The 20,992-nt window shown below is 40.6% G+C and overlaps 1 protein-coding gene across 2 annotated transcripts in view; it reads left to right on the forward strand.

The window, feature by feature from the left end:
- The window catches only part of LOC147748172 (butyrophilin subfamily 2 member A2-like), a 154,928-nt gene that overhangs the window by 103,356 nt on the left and 30,580 nt on the right, over nt 1-20,992 (forward strand). The window contains exons 13-14 of one of the 2 annotated variants that reach the window (XM_086959079.1): nt 11,427-11,450; nt 12,602-12,622. In XM_086959079.1, coding sequence (XP_086815205.1) covers nt 11,427-11,450; nt 12,602-12,622 — 45 coding nt within the window. The remainder of the gene's footprint in view (nt 1-11,426; nt 11,451-12,601; nt 12,623-20,992) is intronic. The other variant, XM_086959080.1, reaches the window with a different exon arrangement.

The following is a 20,992-nucleotide window of genomic DNA, read 5'->3' on the forward strand; positions in this document are numbered from 1 at the left end:
CTACTGATAATCATGGTTTGGCAAATTAAGCTACTCAAGAAGACCTGTTAAAGGAGGCTGGGTCAAGGAAAAGTCTTTAAAAAAGGCTTAAAAAATGATAAGCAGTATATCAAAACATAGATAAATGATATTAAGTGGCAATCGTAGCTCAAGGTATAGAATGCTGGAGGGTTTGTTTCTGATTAATGCCCAGGAAAACATATGTGATATATAAAACAAACATGAATAATTCACAGTGGATATTAGATCCAAGAGAACTTGCAGTAATAAAAGAAAGGGTGAAGTTTTACTGCAATTCCCTCCTTTTTCAGTGAATTCACATACAAGTACATGAGAAATATCAAACCAAACAAAATAAGGGTTAAAAATAGAAAGACAAAAAAGAACAGGCCATGTAAAGTAGGATTCCATAAAACAGGGGAATTCAATCCTGTGTAATCAGAAGTTAAGGGATTATTTGTCACCTTAGTACTTTATCGGAAGCCCTGTGTTTATCCTTTGCAGGAATAACCAAGAGGGAGAGTCTTGATTTGTGATCCGAATCCCATTAATGTAGATGAGGTAACACGCACACTCAGTGTCATCATTGACTCTGTTTCCAGTCCTGAGTTTTTAACATACAAATCCGTAATTACAGATGAGCTTGTCTAATGAGTTAATCAAAATCAAATTAAGACATTATGTTATATACTGCATTATCCGTGCAGACATGGGGTGAATGAACAACCTATTGATACACCTTTCAAAACAAAGTTTAACCCTACTTCATTAAACAGAGTTAGGGTTTTGCACTTCCTATAGGTGCATGTCGTGATTTTTTAAATGTAAAGATATTTTAGTTTCCCAATTTCAAAAAAATCAGGGTTCTTGAAGGTCTTTACAGAAGTATTCACATTGCTGTAGACAAAACTCTAGATCAATTATATTGAACTGTAACTCTTCATAAGAGCTTTAAGGATAAATGTGCCTTCTATTTTAATTGGAAAGTAAAGGGAGTTAAATAACTTTATTACTAAGGAAGGAACAATTGAAAATTCAGGTTGAAGGTAAAGTAATGTTTACAATCCACCAGCAGCTGCTAGTCCTTAAATTGTGGAATCTGTAACACCTATGATAGTTATTAGTCAACCATATTAGAACAATAGCAGCACAACTTCAGTCTATAAACGGATGGATACAATTTCTGTACTCTAGAATGGTTCTTGCTTGAGGGGTGAAATGTTGCCCCTTCAAGATACATATATCACTGAAACTATGATATTTAAACTTACTATTTCCCAATTCAAACTGAGAACCACATGGCATGTGTGGTAATTTTACCATTGGATCACTGAAGCTTTAAAATACGTTTGTACCACTCAAGTAACCCTTATTGCTTCAACACTGATGTAGAACAACTTGCCTAGAGATGTACAAGGGATAATCGGGAAGACTGAATAGAGAGCCCTCAAATGGCAATGTACAAAAATGAATGACCCTAATATAAAGCTTATTCTCTATCCTCCAGCAAAGATCTATAAAGCTGATATCAAGTAAACTGAAAAAACTGCACAACTCTTGTTGCCTCATTTAAACAGGTTGCCCATCTAAGAAATCCTCAATCATAAGTCCTTAACCCAAATGGCATCACATCTAGAAACCTTCACCCACAAGTCCTGCGCAATACAGTGGTAGACCACTTCATCAGAAAAGCCAAGAACCTAAAACTATCTTCTGAACCAGCCATTCAGCAATGCTGCTCCTCCTGCTTGCCAAACCAAGAAGACGCATGCATCCCAAAATCAGCTCCTCTGGGAGGTCTAAAGCCACTTTCACCTAGAGTCTTCTAGGAAGTCCTCATAGCTAGGAACAATGCAATCTACCTGCATGTGCTTCAAATAAAACAATCAAATGAGCAGCCTTCAATTAGATTTCCAGATTCTTTGGAGAAAAAAACTACTATCAGATCAACAATAAGATTCTGTCCTTGTAGACTGAGTTTATCTGATCATGACCTGGGATTATTTTAATACAACAGTGCACACAAAGGGAGTGACAGCCCTACTACTGGTGAACTTTTCAACTGCTTTTAACTTAGTGCACCACCTCACACTTCTATAGAGATGGAGCGATCTCTGCATTCAAGGTACTCTCCTAGACTGAACTTCCTCCTGCATCTGGGGTAGATTCAGGATCATCATGCTATGACCTTATTCAGAAATAGACGTGTGCAAATCTTTTTACTATACAAGCAAAATGCTGTGCAAATACAGACTATTGGGTAAATATTTTCTATTTTGTTGTTGATAAAATGTTCGCATATGGGAGGCAAGATTTCAATTAGTAATGCTTTGAGGATTCTGACCTACATAAATTGCTCAAAGAATCAACTGGCTACCATCTGGACTCAGGACCACCTCTTTCTGGATCTACTGACGCAAGTAATCTAGGAATCATCATGTTCCCCGGGCCCCAGGTAACTCTAAAAACCAAAAGCCCCATTTTCACAATGAACTAGAATTCCAATACATGGCCCAGGTTGGCATTTCTTTGGTTCTTTCAAGTGGCGAATATGCATCTGCTACGTGCTGCAAAGGTTGCAGGGAATCCAAGCAGCAGCTGCCAGACTACTGCAACTATGCAACCGCAGCACTCCAGCCCTGTAAGCCCCCATTTGCTAACTAGATGCAGATCCTCCAAAGCTCTCTGCATCACACACAAGACCATCCCTGGCATGGGACCCACCTTCATCGAAAAGAAAAGTTGGCAATAAAAGCAGACACTATGCTTTATTTAAGGTTCGCCTCACTCAAATAATCCTGCACTTCCAAAAATTCACATTGGTGGGATTTTACTACTTGCTGCAGACAATTAATTTTAGAAATGCATGACAAAGTGTCAAAATTTTCCATAATCACTCAGAATTCAGAAAGGTAGTGAATAACTGGCTATTTCAAAACAAGCTGTTCCTGAACACCAAAATGGGTATCACATGCCCACGGTTTCTGAAATCCTTATTTAAAATATTATAGGATGTAATGCACTTGTAATGAAGTGGATGGGTTATCCATCACAGTTGTGATGCAGTAACCCTTGCACCAAACTTTACATCGGTCCCATTGCCATTTAAATCCAAACATCACAGGGTAACAATGTAATATGTTGCAAAATAATAAAAATGAAAAATGTCTTATAATTATATTATAAATAGAAAAATATTTGTACATAAGTATGTGAGGAACTCATGTATCACACACCTCCAAAAGACGGGCTATCGTTACAAGTGATATTCTTCACATTTGCTTAATGAAGTGCATTTACTGGTACAGACACGATGGTTAAACCAGGTTTAATGACTTGAAATCTCACATTAACATTAATTGGCTAGAACCAATGCAGGAAATGTATCTTCATTTCTTATTGTTCTCAACAGACTTTCTCTTCTATTTCTCTTCTTGCTTCTAACCACAGTTTCTAACAGCTCTAATTATAAGCTGCAGGTTCAATGGCAGAAGACCTTTTAGCTAACAAGAAATTTAAATACAGGCCAAAAATTTTTAAATATATATGTTCCAGTTTCGATCACTCTTTCACAAAACATAACAGCAGAATTCCCTAGAGTTCTGTTAAAATTCACCTTGAATGATTCCAGTGCAAAAGTACCAAATCTGAACTTCGATATTCTATAACTAAATTAGAGTATCACGAGGGAGCTTGGTAGTCGGCATACTAACAAAGGTAAACATTTCAGCTCCACTCAGATACTGATGATGTGTTAAACTCTAGAGATTTTAGCCGAATAAAGCAGCTGATTTGTGCCTGGTATGACTTAATTGATTGTGATACAAAATTAACGTATACATTTTTCAATAAGGCCAATATGATTATGCAAGTTTAAGGCATTGTGTTTGTTGGTAGCTCTGTTTTTACAGATGCACAAATATAAATCCTATTAAAGTAACCTCGCTAATGCAATTAGTACTTGTACACTGACTAACAAAGAGGTCTTTATTACACTTTATCTTAGATGTTGCATCACCTCATTTATGTGAAGCTAACAAATTGCTTGGACAACAAATCTACCTTTTCTAGCTCTGATAAACACTGGAAAGTCATTGGTTACCTCTCCAATCACACCAGCTTCCAAAATGTTGCATAATTTCCACGGTAGATGGTTTTACCAGCTGACAAATATTGGGTACATTAAAATTGTACAATGCCTGCCACAGTTCCGATCTAGGAACACTATTAAGAGCCTTTTTGAAATCTATATAAGACACAAAATGTTTTTTTTTTCCCTTTCCATTGAAAGTCGTGCTCTAGAAGCTTTCTCACAGGAGAAGTTAGATACTATGTTGGGATCTATATCAACCTACGAAAATATTGTACCTAGTAAGTTGCCTACCCCTACATTTTGAATGTAGGTATAGATTTACTTTTCTTAATTCCACATCTGCTTAGACCTAACTTGCAATGTATTTGTAAGTTCAAAATAATAAACGCGAAATTTGTTATGCTATGTATGGCAAGCAATATAGTGGTAAACCATACAAAGCACATGCAATTATGAGGACGTACATCCTTAGAAGATTAGTTTTCTTGATTCTGGTAGACCCCCCCCCACCCCCCCATATTTGTTAACTTGCTCCTTGCCCTCATTGCTTGATTCTGGTAGATCCCTCCTCTAATGGACACAAGGATTGCATGCAGTCAAAAGATTGCATTACCTAACTGTAGTATATTCATGCTAATTTTTCACCTGCTCCCATCCCACCATCCTAGAAACCACATTCCACCAACCATATCACTGCACCAACAAAAACGGTATACATAACACTGACTCAATCACCCTGAGGTGCAGCATAAGCATCATTCCATGCATAGGAATATCAATAAGTGTACTGAAAAACATTTGGAGTGACCCCAGATATTTAGCATAAGACCACATGAATTCCCATAAGGACCACATAAGCAGTGTGTGAATACATAACAACTCTTAAGAGCATTTTTTCTAGTCCTCACGCACCACAACAAAACTCTTCCTGTTTGCAACTCCCTGAATTACTGCAGTTCTTTCCAGACCTCCTGAATGACACCAGACCACTTCCCACACACATCTCACTACATATTTGCAACAAGGCACGATGTAACCTGAAACCCATTCATGACAAGTGTAAGTGACTTCAGCCTCCTCTCTTAAACTCTTCACTTCGTACTCTGTGTAAGAGCACCTATACCATTGGCATGACCTGTTTTAGAGCAGCCTTCCAAACCTCATGCCTCACACATCTCTTCCCCTCTAGACCACGTTATGAATCCACATTCTATTATCAAGCATCAAGAACAGTATAGCCTTTAACTCTCTCAACTGAAAATGCCTCATAGCCAGAGTATGAGGAACTATACAAGTGCTGCTGTAGGCTAAACCACAATACAATTTCTCACTGTAAGTCTGATGTTGGAAGCAGTGGCCACCCAGTTCTCGTTGTAAAGGCTCACAGATAATCGTCTACTTCAAAGCTGTCTAGCGATTCTAGTCTGTTAAGTAGACCCTAATCTCACAACTTCTGATCACAAAATCAATCGCTCCAAAGGGTGAAAGTCACTCTTCTAGGAGAATTTATCAGTTCGTTCTCCCATTAACAACAATGTAGGTATGGCACTTCTTGATATAAGCCAACAAATATTAGGCCTGTGCCTCAGGCAGAGGATTCTGATTCTGTGATTCACCTGACGACAGGTTCCAGGCTTCTGTTAGGGTGTTCACTATCTGACAATTCCTAATAAATGTGCTTAAAAATTAATTTATTGAGCTAGACTGTATTAATCTGAGAAAAAAAGATAAAAGTACAGAGCCCAAAAATTCCTTGAATCTTTAATTTACATGTCATCACAAAGGGGTACAATGTTGTTGTTCAACTTGTAAAATGGAAAACCTCTTTAAAATCTGTCCTATGACGACTAAGGTCTACACTATTTTAAGGATCGGGTTCCGTAATATAGATTGCTGTTAGGTGATTGTTAGACACTCATCTCTTGCTGCCCACATTTGTGAATATTTACAGCAAGTTCTTGTGGAAATGAATATCTTTTGGTTTATGCAGACTTCCTCCATCACAATGCTCCCAGGAAAGGGTGAGACTGTCACTCCACAGGCCATAGCTCTTTGTACGATAGTGAGGTAATCACACTCCCACATAATGTCAATGTTACCTTGTCTAGCACTTATCGACTCCTTCCATATTTGCTCCGGTGGGCTGATCAACCCCACCAGGTCCTTCTCTCCTGCGTCTCACACAAAACTCCATGGGCTGCAGAAGTCCACACAGAGGAAGGAAAATTGACAGCTTTCAGGGCACAGTTCTCTGCTGAAATGGTTGTAATAGAAGTTTTTGCTTCTCCCCCTTTTTTGTGACTCTCATATTTATTCCCTGTCGAAGTGGTCACTTGCAAACTTGAGGATGACACTTACAGGAAAAATCTTGGATAACATAAATTGGAGGAAAAAACAGATTTCCAAGCAGAAATTGGACCACTGCAGCACTGAAACAAAGTGTGAAATTGTATAGGTCAGTTGGAGAACTGTAAATGGATCCTAGTCTTCTTTGGGATATGAGGGAGGAGTGTGGGGGTAGCGGAAGTATTAACATGGCCACTACCACATATTTCAGAGAAAAAAGTGAAGAAAGTGCCTGTGAACTGCACAAGAGCAGATATTTTTTCTAGGATCATGACCAATACATTAATAGAGCTTGAGATTTTGTACAATATTGGGTATGTTATTAGATTAAATAAAATTAGAAACTATTTGTCAACTAGTAAAAAATAAATACGTTGTTAAACAAGCCAATAGGTATAAGAATTCAACCATATCATATGGTAATCTAAGTGGTATGTTTGTAAAACTAAAACTAAATTGGAGCAAGGGACTTACATTAACCTGTTCCTTTGGCTTAGTAAAGCACTTATTATATATAAGCATATAATTAAGCTGCGCTTTGTAGTGTTGTAAGGATCAAGCCACTCAAGTGACAACAGTCATAACGTAATGACAAGTTGAGTTAATAAGAGCGGTTTTGAAAGTTTTCTTAAAAATCTTAAAGTAAATATTGTTTTTAATAGTGAGTTGATAAGACAACATTCAGAATATTAAATTGTGTCTTCATGCCACAGGTAAAACTGATGTATTCTAGAAAACGAATGGAAGATCAAACAGTGTAAGGGGCAAGAGTGTTTAACATAGAAAGGTTTCAAAGGTGTAAAATAATTTTGTCAAAGTTGATGTGACTGAAATATTGAATTGCGAGCAGCCAACAAAAAGGGTATGCATATAAATTGCTACAGCTTAATGAAAAGAGTTATAGTTGAAACATAGAAAAACATTTAAAAGCTATATGAGGAAAACATTTGGACCAGTATGTGTATGCCACTATCATGTGGCAAACAGTTGTCCTGCAAAATATAGATTCCAGAATATCGAATGGCAGTACATCCTCAAGGTGTTTTACACTGGTTCAATAGAGATTTACAATTTTTTTATTCCTAACTCCACATTTATGACACTGGGGGGGGGAATATATATACTCATACAGGGACGTTATAGTTAGGCTCAGCTTATACATTCACAAAACAATAGCAATTCAGCAGTTATAATTACCGGAGATAACTATAACTTATGGACCCTGCAATGCAGTGAGTGCCTGTGATGGTGTGTGGATGGGTCTTTCAGATCCTGCATGGGTGTTTGAGAGGCTGAGTGGGTCTGTCAGTAGATATGTGAGAACCTGCATGGGTCAGTGAATGGGACTAGGAGGGGCTGCATGGGTCTGTGAGTGGGTGTGTGACTGTGTGTAACTGTTAGTGTGTGAGAAAGTGGCAACAAAACTGTGAGTGCCTGCGTGGGTCTTAGAATGGGTGCATGAGTGCCTATGTGCATGTGTATGTGAATGCCTGCATGGGTCTATGAGTGGTGTCTGAGTGCCTACATGGGTATGTGAGTGGTTCTTTGAGTGTCTGCATGGGTCTGTGAGTGAGTGTGCCAATGCCTGTGTATGTCTGTGAGTGGGTGGGTGAGTGCCTACATGGGTCTGTGAGTTGGTTTGAGATTGCCTACACGGCTCTGTGAGTGGGTGTGTGAATGTCTGCATAGGTCTTTGACTGGGTGCATGACTGCCTGTGCAGGTCTGTAAATGGGTGTTAGAGTACCTGTGTGTCTGTGTCTGAGTGGGTCTGAAAGGTTTCTTTTTCTCAAAGTGTCAAGATTTACAGATTCATAGCGGATTTTCATGGGCGCTGAGCTGAGCCTCATGGGAAAATCTGAGAGTTCCCGAAGTGTAAAAAGAAATCCTGATATAACTCAATTTTCTGCCCAACATCTGCCCCTCGGACACTCCTCTAACCCACCCATGGGGTCAGGGTACCTCTACCCTGACCCCTTTAATCATTTAGCAGAAAAACTTTAAGTCCTTGAGACCGTCCCCAGATACTTAAAATGGCAGCCAAAACCTCCTGGTCAGGTTGTGGTGAGCTAATCACAGCGTTGCTGGTGGTGCGTAACTTCATGTATCCACCAGAGGGTCTTAATCCTTAGATATACAATTTTGTTTCCTTTAACTCCACAACTATTGAATGGATTTACACCAAATCACAAAAAGGGCTATTTCTGGACCAAGAGCTATCTCTCTGCCAAATGTGGTGCAATCCCATCAAGTAGTTCGGGCTGTAGTCTTGTCCAAAATCCCTATGGGAAATTGCATGTGAAATGCAAATTTTTTAACCCCCCCCTTTTTTTTTATAAGCAAGTAAAAAAATGACAATACTTAACCTGCAAAGTTGTGGAAGAACACCAGAATAAGAGTAGTTGACTTCAATAGCCTTACTTGTGAGTGGTTATCTTATGAAGTTTAAGCTTTAAGCTTGATTGAATAATGAATGCAGCTGGAGAGCAATGAAGTGCTCAAATAAGAGGTTTAACAAGTCTCAGACTCTCTCTTCCAACTCTAAATCTCTTTTTTTTGTAACAGAAGTAAGTGTAATACATCAGTGCGAGTTTAATCAGTGAAGCTGCACTTCAACTGAGCCAAATGGTACATAAAAAATGGATAGGATTTAAGAACAAATACATCAAAACTGTCCGCACACGCTAATGAAATCCTGATGTTCCTCCGTACAAGCTCTCTTGTCTACCATAGAACTCTACTCCTTACACTCAGGATAAAAACTTAACAGAGATACATCGGAGGAGAAACCTCTAAATCTTCACTGTGCGAAAGAGGCGCTGGGCTCATCTGGTCTGTCCTGGCAGACCAGATATATAAAATATCTGGGCATTGAGTTCGGATCTGATGTGATAGACACCATTAAACATAATGAAGAAATTACTCTCGACAAGACTAATAAACTGCTAACCACATGGTCCCCCAAATTCATCACTTGGTGGGGCAGAATTGAAACTATAAAAATGTTGATCACCCCTGTAATCCGTTATCTTATCAGCATGCTTCTACTGATTCTTTCAGAGGACTTTCATCACAAATTAAATAAACAGATCACTAAATTCATTTGGCAGGACAAAAAAGCCAGAATATCCTTAAAAAAACTCAGACTGAACTATTATTTAGGGGGCATCAACCTAGCCAACTTCAGACACTACCAATCGGCGTTTCTTGCAAAACAGGGCTCATACTGGATAAGCCCACCGAGTGACTACATGCCAGTATGATTAGAAATAGAGCGGATCCTCCTAAACAACCTTAACCCTCTAACACAACTAACTGTCAACACCAAACGTCTTGACGGTTCCAAATACTTATTCCGGAATGTAAAAACCTCCCTAATAACAGTAGATACAAATCTATCAGCATGAATAAAATTCTACAACCTTGCTTCACTCTGGAACAACCCGCACATTAAATATAACATCAAATCGTTGTACTACCAAACATGGCTTGACAAGGGTATCTTCTTCCCACTTCAACTAGGCTCCACCTCTCACCCCATTGCCTTCGGCGCACTACAATCAGCATACCAACTAGAAACACTAGAGTTCTACAATTTCCTAAAAATCAAAGGTGCTTGAAATCCAAGATTCCTAAAAACACACCATTCCTACCAAATCTTATCTGAAACTTAACAACTCTGATCACCAAGTATCCTACCTATACAAACTTCTACACCTGACGGCATCACAACTAAATAAAGACTTATCTACTTTCTGTGGAAATCACTCTTCCAATCCCATTTGTCCTCAGAATGGTCCCGAATCTGGAAGTCAGTCACCTATCAAAAAATCTCCCCAGTACTTTCTCAAACTAAATTCTGGCTCCTACACAGATCATTCTGGACCCCATCCCTTTTACACTCGCTGAAAATTCTAGATAATTCCACCTTCTGGAATTGTAGGGAAGAAGTGGGTGATATGGTTCACCTTATCCTACACTGCAAGGCCCTCTCCCTATTTTGGAATAAGGTTTCCTCATTTTTATCAGTTATTCAAATGCGACCCAAAAAAAGAATTAACATTTCTTATTAAAGGCTTACTCGACACTAACCTAGCCAACCCTGCAGATAGGGCTCTGTTCGACTTACTACTAATATCTGCGATCAAAATAGTCTTATCCAACTGGAAAAATACACACAAAGTCTCCTTCAATGGCTGGATCAAATGGGTTTCTCACATTCGAGGTGAAGACAACTTTTCCCTCCAGCACTCACCATGGAAACCTCCTGCCAAACCCATTTGGGTAACCCTAGATAATTTCTTCACCACCAAAAAAACTCCTTAGACACACCCATGTATAACACTCCCTCTAGGCCAGAACCACCTGTAGACTTTTCGATTACATCTTCTGTATGCTACCCTTTTGTCTTATATCGCAACCCTTTCCCTCCCAATTTCTATGGCAGATGTCCACACTCCTTGAGTCTATACCAAATCCCAGCTCAACTTGCCCATAGTATAAAAGAGCTTCTGGAAACAAATATGTTGCCTTATTCTGTACTGTACTTGACTATGCATCTACCTAATGTATGCATATTATTGTTCTTGCAACCAATGTTTCCTCCAGTTGTTCTCCGCAGTCATCCTGGTCGTCTGCAGCTGTAAAGTTAACGCGCTATAATGTAATGGATCTGTATAGTTAAGTCACCCCCCCCTCTTTTTTTATTTGTCTTAGTTTTACTTTGTAGGAGCCTTGGGTCTCTGTAACCATAATTTGAGTATATGTGTTATGTTGTCCCCTAAGTATCCTTTGTTTCTTATTGTAATTATTTCATACTTTATGAGTCTCATGATAAAACTCAAAAAGTTTTTGAAATAAATATAATGATGGATAACACAGACGCAGGGTTACTGGGTATCAAATCTAAGCACTCTCTGTCTCCCCACATTCTCAGAAATGCTCCGTGCCTATATCTGTCCTAACTTTTTGTTCTCTTTTATTTCTTAGCAGAGGATGATGACCAAAATCAAGGTATGAAGTGCTTACCTCCGCTTCCCTGCCAAAGCGGAGCTTGCTGTGTCACATAAAGAGAACAGTCAGCGCTGCTTGTGTGGGTTTTTTTTGTCCTCTTTCTCGCTCAGTTATGTGGCAGGGGCGTAACACAGGCCCCTGCGGGTCATGGGGCACCGCCCTTTCATGGGCCCCACCACCCCTCCTAGGGCCCCCACTCAGCCCAATGAATATCTCCGAGACATGGAGATTCAGTGGCCCCTCATCACATTCTACAGAGGCCCCACATCATTTTACGTTTTGCCACTGGTCTGCAGAGATCCAGGAATGGAGTGTAATGTGCCTGAATAAGTGGGCATAGCACTGCTTGCATTCTCCAACCTCCGCCGCGGCCCGTGCAGGTAAGAGCGGCGGACCCGGGTGGAGGAATTTCACCAGAATACAACCAGGGAAAATTAATGATTTCTTTCTTTATTTTTCCCTCGTTGTGGTCTGTTGAAATCCCCCCCCACTGGGCCCCACCATCTTACCTGTACGGGCCGCAGCTGCAGCTGTCCAACCTCCCTTGGGTATGTGGAGATCTGTGAGAGGTGGAAGAAGGTGGGTGAGACCACTTTTCAACCACCTCTGTCAGGTGCCCGAGTGTGGCTGGGGAGCACAGGTGACTTAATAGTGGGAAATAACTTTTGTTTCCCGCTGTATAGTAATTTCAGTGAATACCCAGATTTAGATTTGATTTTTCATGTTAAAGGCTCTATGTGATACCTATACATAAGCCTCTTTGATTAATTAGAACCAATGAAAGTGCCTTAATATAAGGGTTGTTCCAAACGCAATCTGTTGATTCTTTTTCAGCTGTACAGTTCCAGGATTCTTCTATTTGAAGGGGATGAGCTCGCCTAGTTGCTGTGTTTATTTATTGTTTATACCAGTTTACACCAAGCCATAAAGCAATTCCAAACAAAATGCATTTGATCCAGGTCCCTTCTATCTTGCATTCAACCAGGCTGAGTGAGCTATCTGTAACTCTGCACCTGACTGGGGTAGATGAGGCATTTGCAAAGAATATAAATGTTTATCGAGGGTAAACTCTCACCTTCCCACCCCCGTTACGAACAGATGTTGATTGTCTCAACTCCTGATGCCTAATATTGTCCTTTCTTTCCTTTCAGACGATTGCAACTCAGATCAAGGTATGCTTAGTAAAAACCTAGGTGTCTCCTTCTATGAAACTGTTATGTAAAATAGTCATTAGAAATGCCATTTCTTTCTCCCTATGATTTATGTCAAAATGACACAAGTAGCTTGAAAAGTAGAAATACAAATGCCAGGGGCTACTACTGCAGCTTTCATCTAATTTAAAATAATATTTGCAGACTCTTCCCTACTGTATTGCTGTTATAGTACTCACATGACATTAAACTCCTCTCTGGGTCTGGCTACAGAAAGCTTTTATATAAATTGTCTTATCGACGCATGCATAACATACTGAAAAGGTTTTTGGGTCGACCCACTTCAGGCATTAGCTTGCTTATGTTAGTAACTCTGTCATTGGCTCAATGGTACGTCGATCACATTGAAGATCAGACCAAGGTATTTTGTGTATGTATTGAAATTGCATTACATAGCGCATACTATTCCTATCAAGGAGTTGAAGCACTGTGTGTGTTTGTTTTTTCCTGCAAATTACTGTTAAAGTCGTAGTAATTCACAAAATGCTCAATGGATTCACACAAAAACCACAATAAACAAAGATGGTAAAAGAAACACCTAGGCTCTCATCTTTTAACGTGAAACAGATGGGCTGATCAATGATGTATACTTCGTTTAAAAAAAGTCTCCGTCCGTGTGGTCGAGTTTACCTTGATGTTTGAGAAAGTTCTTCAGATAAGAAGCATCCATTACATTCATGCTACTATGGACTAGTAGAGCAACCTTTACAACGCAGACATTACCACGCAATGCCTTTACCACACATTGTGTTTACAACGCAGCACTTTGACACAGTTTGATGGTCTCCTGATCCTAAGGGCCTCTCCCAAACTACAGATATAATACTCATTGAAAACACATTCAGTTTGCCTTAAAATTATAGAGGCTGTTAATTGGATTCCTCACTCTGTAGCCTCAAAGAGGTAGCCCTCCATTGACCTCTTTACCCAGGCCCTGCCCGGTGACTCTATGCTATAGTGTTACAGTGCACTTGATGCAGCTACAGGGATGCATACTACCCTCCCCATGTAAGGTCGGACAAGTGACATTGGGCAAATCAGGCACCTTATTTTAATGAAGCTTTGGCTATCTATTTTCAAAAAAACTAATATTTACAGTTCCAGTTCTTAGAGTGAGCTATGGGTTGGCTCCATTGCTCATGATTGAGTCTTTCTTCCGCTCTCCTTTGCTTGCTTCTTATCTAATTGCTTTCTTTCTTTTTTGGGGGGTTGTCCCTCTCTGGAGCATAGTTGTTCAGTGTTCATAGGTCTTTAATTTTTGCAAACCTGTAGTCTGTTGCACTGTTCTGGTCAGGAAAATCATCTGTAATGGTATAAGGCAAGCTCTGACTAAAGCCTCAGTTCCCTGAAACTTCTACTCTTGTCACCCAGGTCCATTTTGTGTCTATGGTGTCTCTCCAGTAGTCGAAACACTGTATAGGCAGTTGGGAGATAAAAGGTGCTGATTATATCAGCCGAGTATTAGTCAGCATAATCTTCTCCGTTGTTGCATTGGTCTGTGCAAGTTTGTCGTAAAATAAATCAGGGTCTGATGTTTTGAACCCTGCAAAGTATGCGAATATCTGTACGAATGTGGCAGTACTACCCTTTGGTGGTGTCGGGAAATGTTCCTATTGATAAGTGTTAGCAGTGCGTGGTACACTTGCTCTATACAAAAAATCATGACCATAATGCTTTTAACAAAACATGGTATCATAATCAGTTGTATCTTCATACAATTCCCTGTAAGAAAAGGCAGCAGACTGTTTTAAATCTGAAAGCATAGTATTTACAGTTTCAATGTCGCAATCAGTTCACGTTGTTATGACGTATGTGGTTTCAGGACCAAGTTCATAGATTGTACTGTAGAGCGTTCTGAGAGATAATGTCCGTTAAGAAGCAGAAAAAAGCCGATCCAAATTAACAGGTATGCTACCCCTATTGCAAACCAACAGGGCAACCAAGGTGGCACAAAGTAAGTCTTTTTTGAGCAAAAGATAGAATTGTAGAAGTTTTTCTTTTTTTTAAATGGGTGGCGTTTGATCAGGTTCACTTGGATCTGAGGAGAAATCATCGAAGTTGATGAAGTATCTCTTTAGGTTTCGTAGAACTGGCAGATTTGTTGTTTGAAGGCACATTAATGTAGACCTCATTGTTGGCTGAATTGCAACTTGCATTGTTGTTTGTTCTTGCTGTTTTTTCAATTTAAACAAACGATTTGTGCTGCAAGATTTGGTACTCTTTCACTTTCTGTAGTGGAGTCTTGAAAGGTTATTAGTCTTTCCATTTAAACCTCCTGTATAGTAGCAAGTAGAGATCTGTGGCTACTCAGGACCCCATGCAGCATACTGTTGAGAATCGGCCACATGATACTGTTTGAGCAGATCAATGGAGACTAATCTTTTCTCTTTTTTGCCGGCAAGAGGCGGAAGAAGTACTGTTCTTGTTCGCACAAACGCCAGGACTGGTACAGGTGCTCTGTAAGATGGCCCGAAATACTCTTCTGTACACAATCTTTTACCTGACTAGGACCATAATCTGCGGGACCCAGGCAGGTCTTGTCGAAACTGGTTTCACTTTTCCAATACCGGTGCGTTTGTGACTTGCACATTGCTTTGTAACACATGGAATTCATTGAGTTCCTATAAAACTGCCGGTTCTTCAGTTCAAATGGTTTTGCATCCGCCACTGTACTGGCGCAATCGAGATCAGGTATCCATATTTTTGTCTCAAACAGGATTTCATGTGGGGTACGGCCTCCCAAGAATTTTCTTGGCATATTATTGAGTGCCTTCTGGACCCGGTATAGGTGATTGACCCAACTACCACCCACACCTAATACCTTAGCGGTTAAGAATTGCATTAGGTCCCGGTTTTTCCTCTCCTCCACCAAATTTTCCTCAGGATGGTAAGGGGAGGAGTACCGCAAAGCCCCCCCATACTTTCCATGTCTTCCTTGTAAGCCTGAGAGCTAAACACAGGGCCGCGATCGGAATGTAACGTGGCAATTGCGTATGTCCTGATGAAGACTCGCAAATCCTTTATAACAGTTTTTGCTTCAGCCGAGCGCTGGGGCCAAACCCATAGAAAGCCAGAGCATGAATCCACTACTACCAAGATGTACTTGTAAGCCCTGTCTAAATTTAAGGGGCTACAGTGGTCCAAATAGACACATGGGAGAGGTCTGTCTTAAATCAGTAATGGTGTTTGTGGTGGCCTGTGGATGGTGGAACCCTTCATCTGCTGGCAAATAGCACATTTCAGGACATAGTCCTTTGTTTTATCAGCCCTGACCACCAGTAACTCTGCTTCAATAATAAGATTGTTGCAGTGACTCATGCGTTTGCAGAGCCCAGACCCTTGTGTGCAGCTAGAATTAAACCTAACCTGCGATCTTTGTTTAGTATTACTTTATACCCCACTCCTGGAATTTGAGCATGCAGTGTGTTTTGCGCATCAAACTTGTAGGAGTACTTGAGTGGAAAGTATTTTGGTGGGACGGCAGAGCTGTTCTTTGTGGCATTGATAGCTACTGGTATATCTCCGTTTACTCTTGTTTGTGAACGAGTGTTTGCAGCTACAGAAGCAGGTTGTACTGTCACCTTGGCAGCTTCATCAGCCAGTGAGTTCCCTTCAACGTACATGCCAACACGCTGATGACTTAAGGTGTGAATAACTTGAGCCCGTGGCAGGTATGCTTTCAGCTTTGCCACTTTTTCCATAGCAATTTATGTTTTATCGTGCCACCCGTGCCATCTTTAAACCCATGCTAGCTCCAGTAGTGAGGATATTCATTGTTAGATTGCACACAGTAAAATTCATCGCACACGATCAGTGTGGGGAATTCCCAATCCATATACTGTAGTGCTAGTATCAGGGCTTTTAGTTCTGCCAGCTGCGCTGTACAATCTCCCAGAGATTGCGTAGTCGTATTGTTGGGATGGAATTTACCATCCCGCATACGACCTGTCACTATAACACACGCAGCGCTCTATTGCTGTTTACTTCCAATGGATGGTTGAGCAGAACCGTCCGTGTAGATGATGTATTCATACTGATCTAGAGGGAAGATTTCATTTGGGAGAGGGTATTCTTGTTCGTACTGCAGAAATGCTTGTGTTCCCAGTGTAGGATCATATCTATATTCTACATCTGTTGCAGTGAGAATTGGCCCATAGTAGCCAACGTTGATGCAATGCCTTTGCATTTGGAATGCTGGCTTTATTTACCGATTCTAAAGTCGGTATGCGGGTTACAACAATGATGTGTTTCCCCTGTGCTAATGCTCTTTCTCTCCCTACAGCAGTCTGTACTGCCGTCAGTATTTTTTCAGTAGCTGCAAATCGATTTTCAGCATTCGTGTACAAATGAGATTTGTACGTGATTGGAACTGTCTCACCTTCATTGAACGTGATGTTGGTATACCCTGATAACCCATGGACGACCCGTATTACCAGGTTGCAGACGTTTACTTGTGCCTGCAAGTGTTTCGAAGCAGCTTGAACTGAGTGTCTTTATGTATTTAAGCCCACTTGTTCGCTGAGAAATCTGGTCTGATTACGCAGAAAGAGTCAAACCTTCCTATGACCTAGTCTTGAATGTATGTTCCGCCGAAATATAGAAATCCTAAAATGGATTGTGAAGTCTTTGGAGGCTGGATTAGTGCGTATTTTTCTAAAATAAAATTGGCGGACAGGCTTTTCCTTTCACTTGACAACTCCTATTCCAAAAATAAAATGCTGAGATGGGCAATTTTTGATTTGTTTAAGTTAAATTTGTAGCCCAAATTGGCAAACCAACAATTATGATGTTCATCTTGCACAAGTGTTCAAGTAATTCATCATCCGTCAGATAAATATCATCTATGTAGGACACTGCCTCATCATCGCAAGTTTGTATAATAGCTCTGACACTCTTGCCGAGAACAGCCCGGGGCTGTTCTTATAATCTTGGGGCAGACAACAAAATTGACGCTGGGTGGCAAGGGCAGAAAATATCTGCTTTCAGGAGCTATATTTTGGCAAGATATCTAATGTTGTTTTGTATTGCTTCCACAACATGTTATTCATTAATGCGGCACTAAGTGCGTTCTGAACTGCAAATGTTTTTGTGCATGTGTTTAAATGTCTGTAATCTAAAACTAAACAATGTGTTGTCCGGTTTCATGATGGGAAACAAAGGCTTGTTCATTGGGGAGGTGCAAGTTTCAATCACACCTTGGTATTCAAGTTGGTGTTAGATTTCTTTGACCTGTTTCTCAGCCTCATATTTATTAGGGTATGGTCTCTGTGCAGTTGGAGTATTTTTTATCTTGTTTGGACTCTACATCCTTACCTACATGGTTGCGGTATAATGGCGGAGCTAGTGCTTGAGCCTACTCCTGTGCATATGAGTGTATTAAAGAAACAGGAACAAGGTCTGAAAAGGCAGGCAAAATGACCCTTTCACCTTTTGGGCAATCCATTACAAATTCAGGCGGCCAATCGCTTTGTGCTAACAGGATGTCATATTCAAATGTCACATTTTCTCCAAAAGAGACCTTTAATTTTTCTTGCGATGTCCCCCTCTATTTAGAGATTAATTTCATGTAGACAGTGTGGGACACTCACTCTTGTATCAGGTGTTTCCACCCTGATGTATTCATTCAATACTGCTGTCACCAGATATTCCTTCAGGTTCTGGCGAGCTATTGTTAATTATGCCGCGCTGTCTAGCATCATCAGAGCCCATTCCCCGTTCAGAAGCGGAGTCCTCAGAAACCTGGGCATGTCTGATTTTTGTAAGCCAGCTACTTTCTTCTTTTTGAATTGAGTCTTTGCTTTAGGTTGTTCTTCCTGTTTGATAATGAAATCTGAGTTGCGATGTGCTTCCCTTTAGTCGATCTTCAGTCTTTTGTTCTGATCGTCCTTCCCTCTCTGAGTTTTTAGATGAACCCTGAAAGGAACAAAAGGAATGTGTATCAGTATCCGGATACCTGTCAGGTTTCCTAATGTTTTCACGATTCCTAAGGTTATACCTCTTTTCAGAGGAATCCCGTTGGGGAGACCCACCCCTCGATTGTGAAGTGTTTCCTCTATTATTATTATTATTATTTTTTTTTGATTGATTACTATCCCATTTCTTTTTAAAAGAAGTGGGGACTTGCTTTTGAGTTATCCATATCAGGATTACTCACCACTTGTGGTTTCCCTGGTTAGGCTCCCAAACTATCTCTACCTAGTGACGCTTTGGTTTCCTCGATAATTTTTGGGTAATGCATGCTCCTGATTTGTAGGAGCTGTTTCCCTTAAGCGTTGGTGTATAGCCACTGCTGCTGCTTCCTCATTGATGTTGCTCAGCATAATTGCCAAGACTTGGTCAAAATCACCCATCAGTTTCATCCCCAAGTCCAGGGGAGGTCCTGCACCGTACTCATTTTGTATCTGTTTCAATACTCCAGGAATAACTGATCTAGTCGTGGTACCATTATTCTAATGTAGACTACAGGAAAGATTGTTCCCCATGTGGTACAATCCTCAAGTGAGGGAACAAATCCCATTGGCAAGCAAATTGTTAACATTCTTTGTTTTTCCTGTGGGCCCGTATGTGGAAATGCAGCTTCCAACTGTGCTATTTTTTGAGCTATCCAGAATGGAACTTGATGACTCTTTGATGGGAACGCTGACAACCTTCAGAGTAGTAGTACGACACGACCAACACCAGTCACTGGCATAACAAAGGCCACCACAGCCCCTGTGGTGCGGGGGGCCTTTGAGCTTCAAGGGGCCTCTCAACACAATACACTGGCTTGAGTCCAGAGGGGGTGCCCTCCTTGTATGTTGCAGGGGGGCACCCTCAAGTTTCATTATGCCACTGACACCAGTCTTGCACCCTCCTTACAGTAACGGTCGCATACTACCCAATGCACTCACACACCACTCACAGACTAGCAGTTCCACACTAATAAAAATGCATACATCCCTCACACAGTAACAGTCCCACACTACCAACAATTCTCTCACACCCCTCACAGAGCAAGAATATTGTACTAACAACAATGCTCTCATATCCTTCAGATTAACAGTTTGACGTTGACGGAAGTCTCACACCCTTCACACACCAATTGGCAGAAACTACTAGAGACACTCATAACCCTTAATAGCAGTTTTACAGTGATGCAAACACTAGCGGTGTAACACTGACTGCACTCACATCACTCACAAACTACCAATCACACATGGACAGAAGCAGTCCCACAGACTAGCAGCAACACTAGTGTGTCTGGATTATAACTGGAAGTAGTGCTTCTTTTATGGGTGAATGTGTGTGTGAACTGTTGTGGATGGGCAAGTGAATGAATACAACATTGACAATGTGTGGATGATGCGCTGTTTGCATGTAGGGATGTTTGCCTTCCTGCATGGATAATAAATGATTTCATCCATTGGTCAGCACTCTCAAAAATAAAGTTTTACAAAATCCAAGACAAAAAGTGTTGCCAAACTCAAAAGACTGTGGCCTCCGCCAGACCTATTGGCTTTGCCAATGATTGTTTGGAGTTGGAGGATAGTTACTGCTTACTTTGGATTTACAGCATCCGCAGAGGATCACAGATTGGTCGCTGCATTTTATGTGTATGTTTTCACGCTGAAAAGTGAGCTGTATTTTAGGGTGTGCACTGGTAAGGCTGTAATGCGGTAAGAGGCATTCATACATCTTCCCTTTTTGAAAATGTTGGTTGTTTGAAACATTTCTTTTCCTGTAGCTTTATAAAAAGCTATGACACAGAAAATATTGATACAGATGTCCCAGGGATGGTAAAGTATATACAGAAGAAAGAGTTAAAAGAACTGATATTTTAAACTTTCTTGAATCTTCAATTGCGCTTGGATGATGATTATCCCTCTACAAGTTCTAGATAGGTCAATTAGCCTATTGTACACAAACTTCCAATTAATGCGGCAGTTCAGTGGCTTTTGAGGAAAAAATAGAGATCTGACAAAAACCTGAGCCATGAATCATGGCTAGATTGTATCCTTTGGCTAAGAGTGATGTTGATCTGCCACACAAGTTGACCATCGATCCCTTGGCATCTAATCTTCCTGGAAAGTTTAAGGTATTGTTAGAGGATATTAGCATTAAAGATTTGGTTGACACGAGAGTAGAGTCAATCAATTCAATCAATTTATATCTGTAGAGTGAGGCTTATCACCTGTGAGGGTATCCAGGCACTGGGTTGCTGGGCTTGGTTGAAGAGCCAGGTCTTAAGTTTGTTCCTGAAGTATCAGCAAGGGTGATATTTGGGGGAGGGTGTTCCGGGAGTTGGCGTTGAGGTGAGAGAAGGAGCGTCTTCCACTGTGGCTTTGGTGGATG

Source organism: Lissotriton vulgaris, chromosome 1_1 (genome assembly GCF_964263255.1).
Source record: "Lissotriton vulgaris chromosome 1_1, aLisVul1.2, whole genome shotgun sequence".
Classification (NCBI taxonomy): Eukaryota; Metazoa; Chordata; class Amphibia; order Caudata; family Salamandridae; genus Lissotriton; species Lissotriton vulgaris.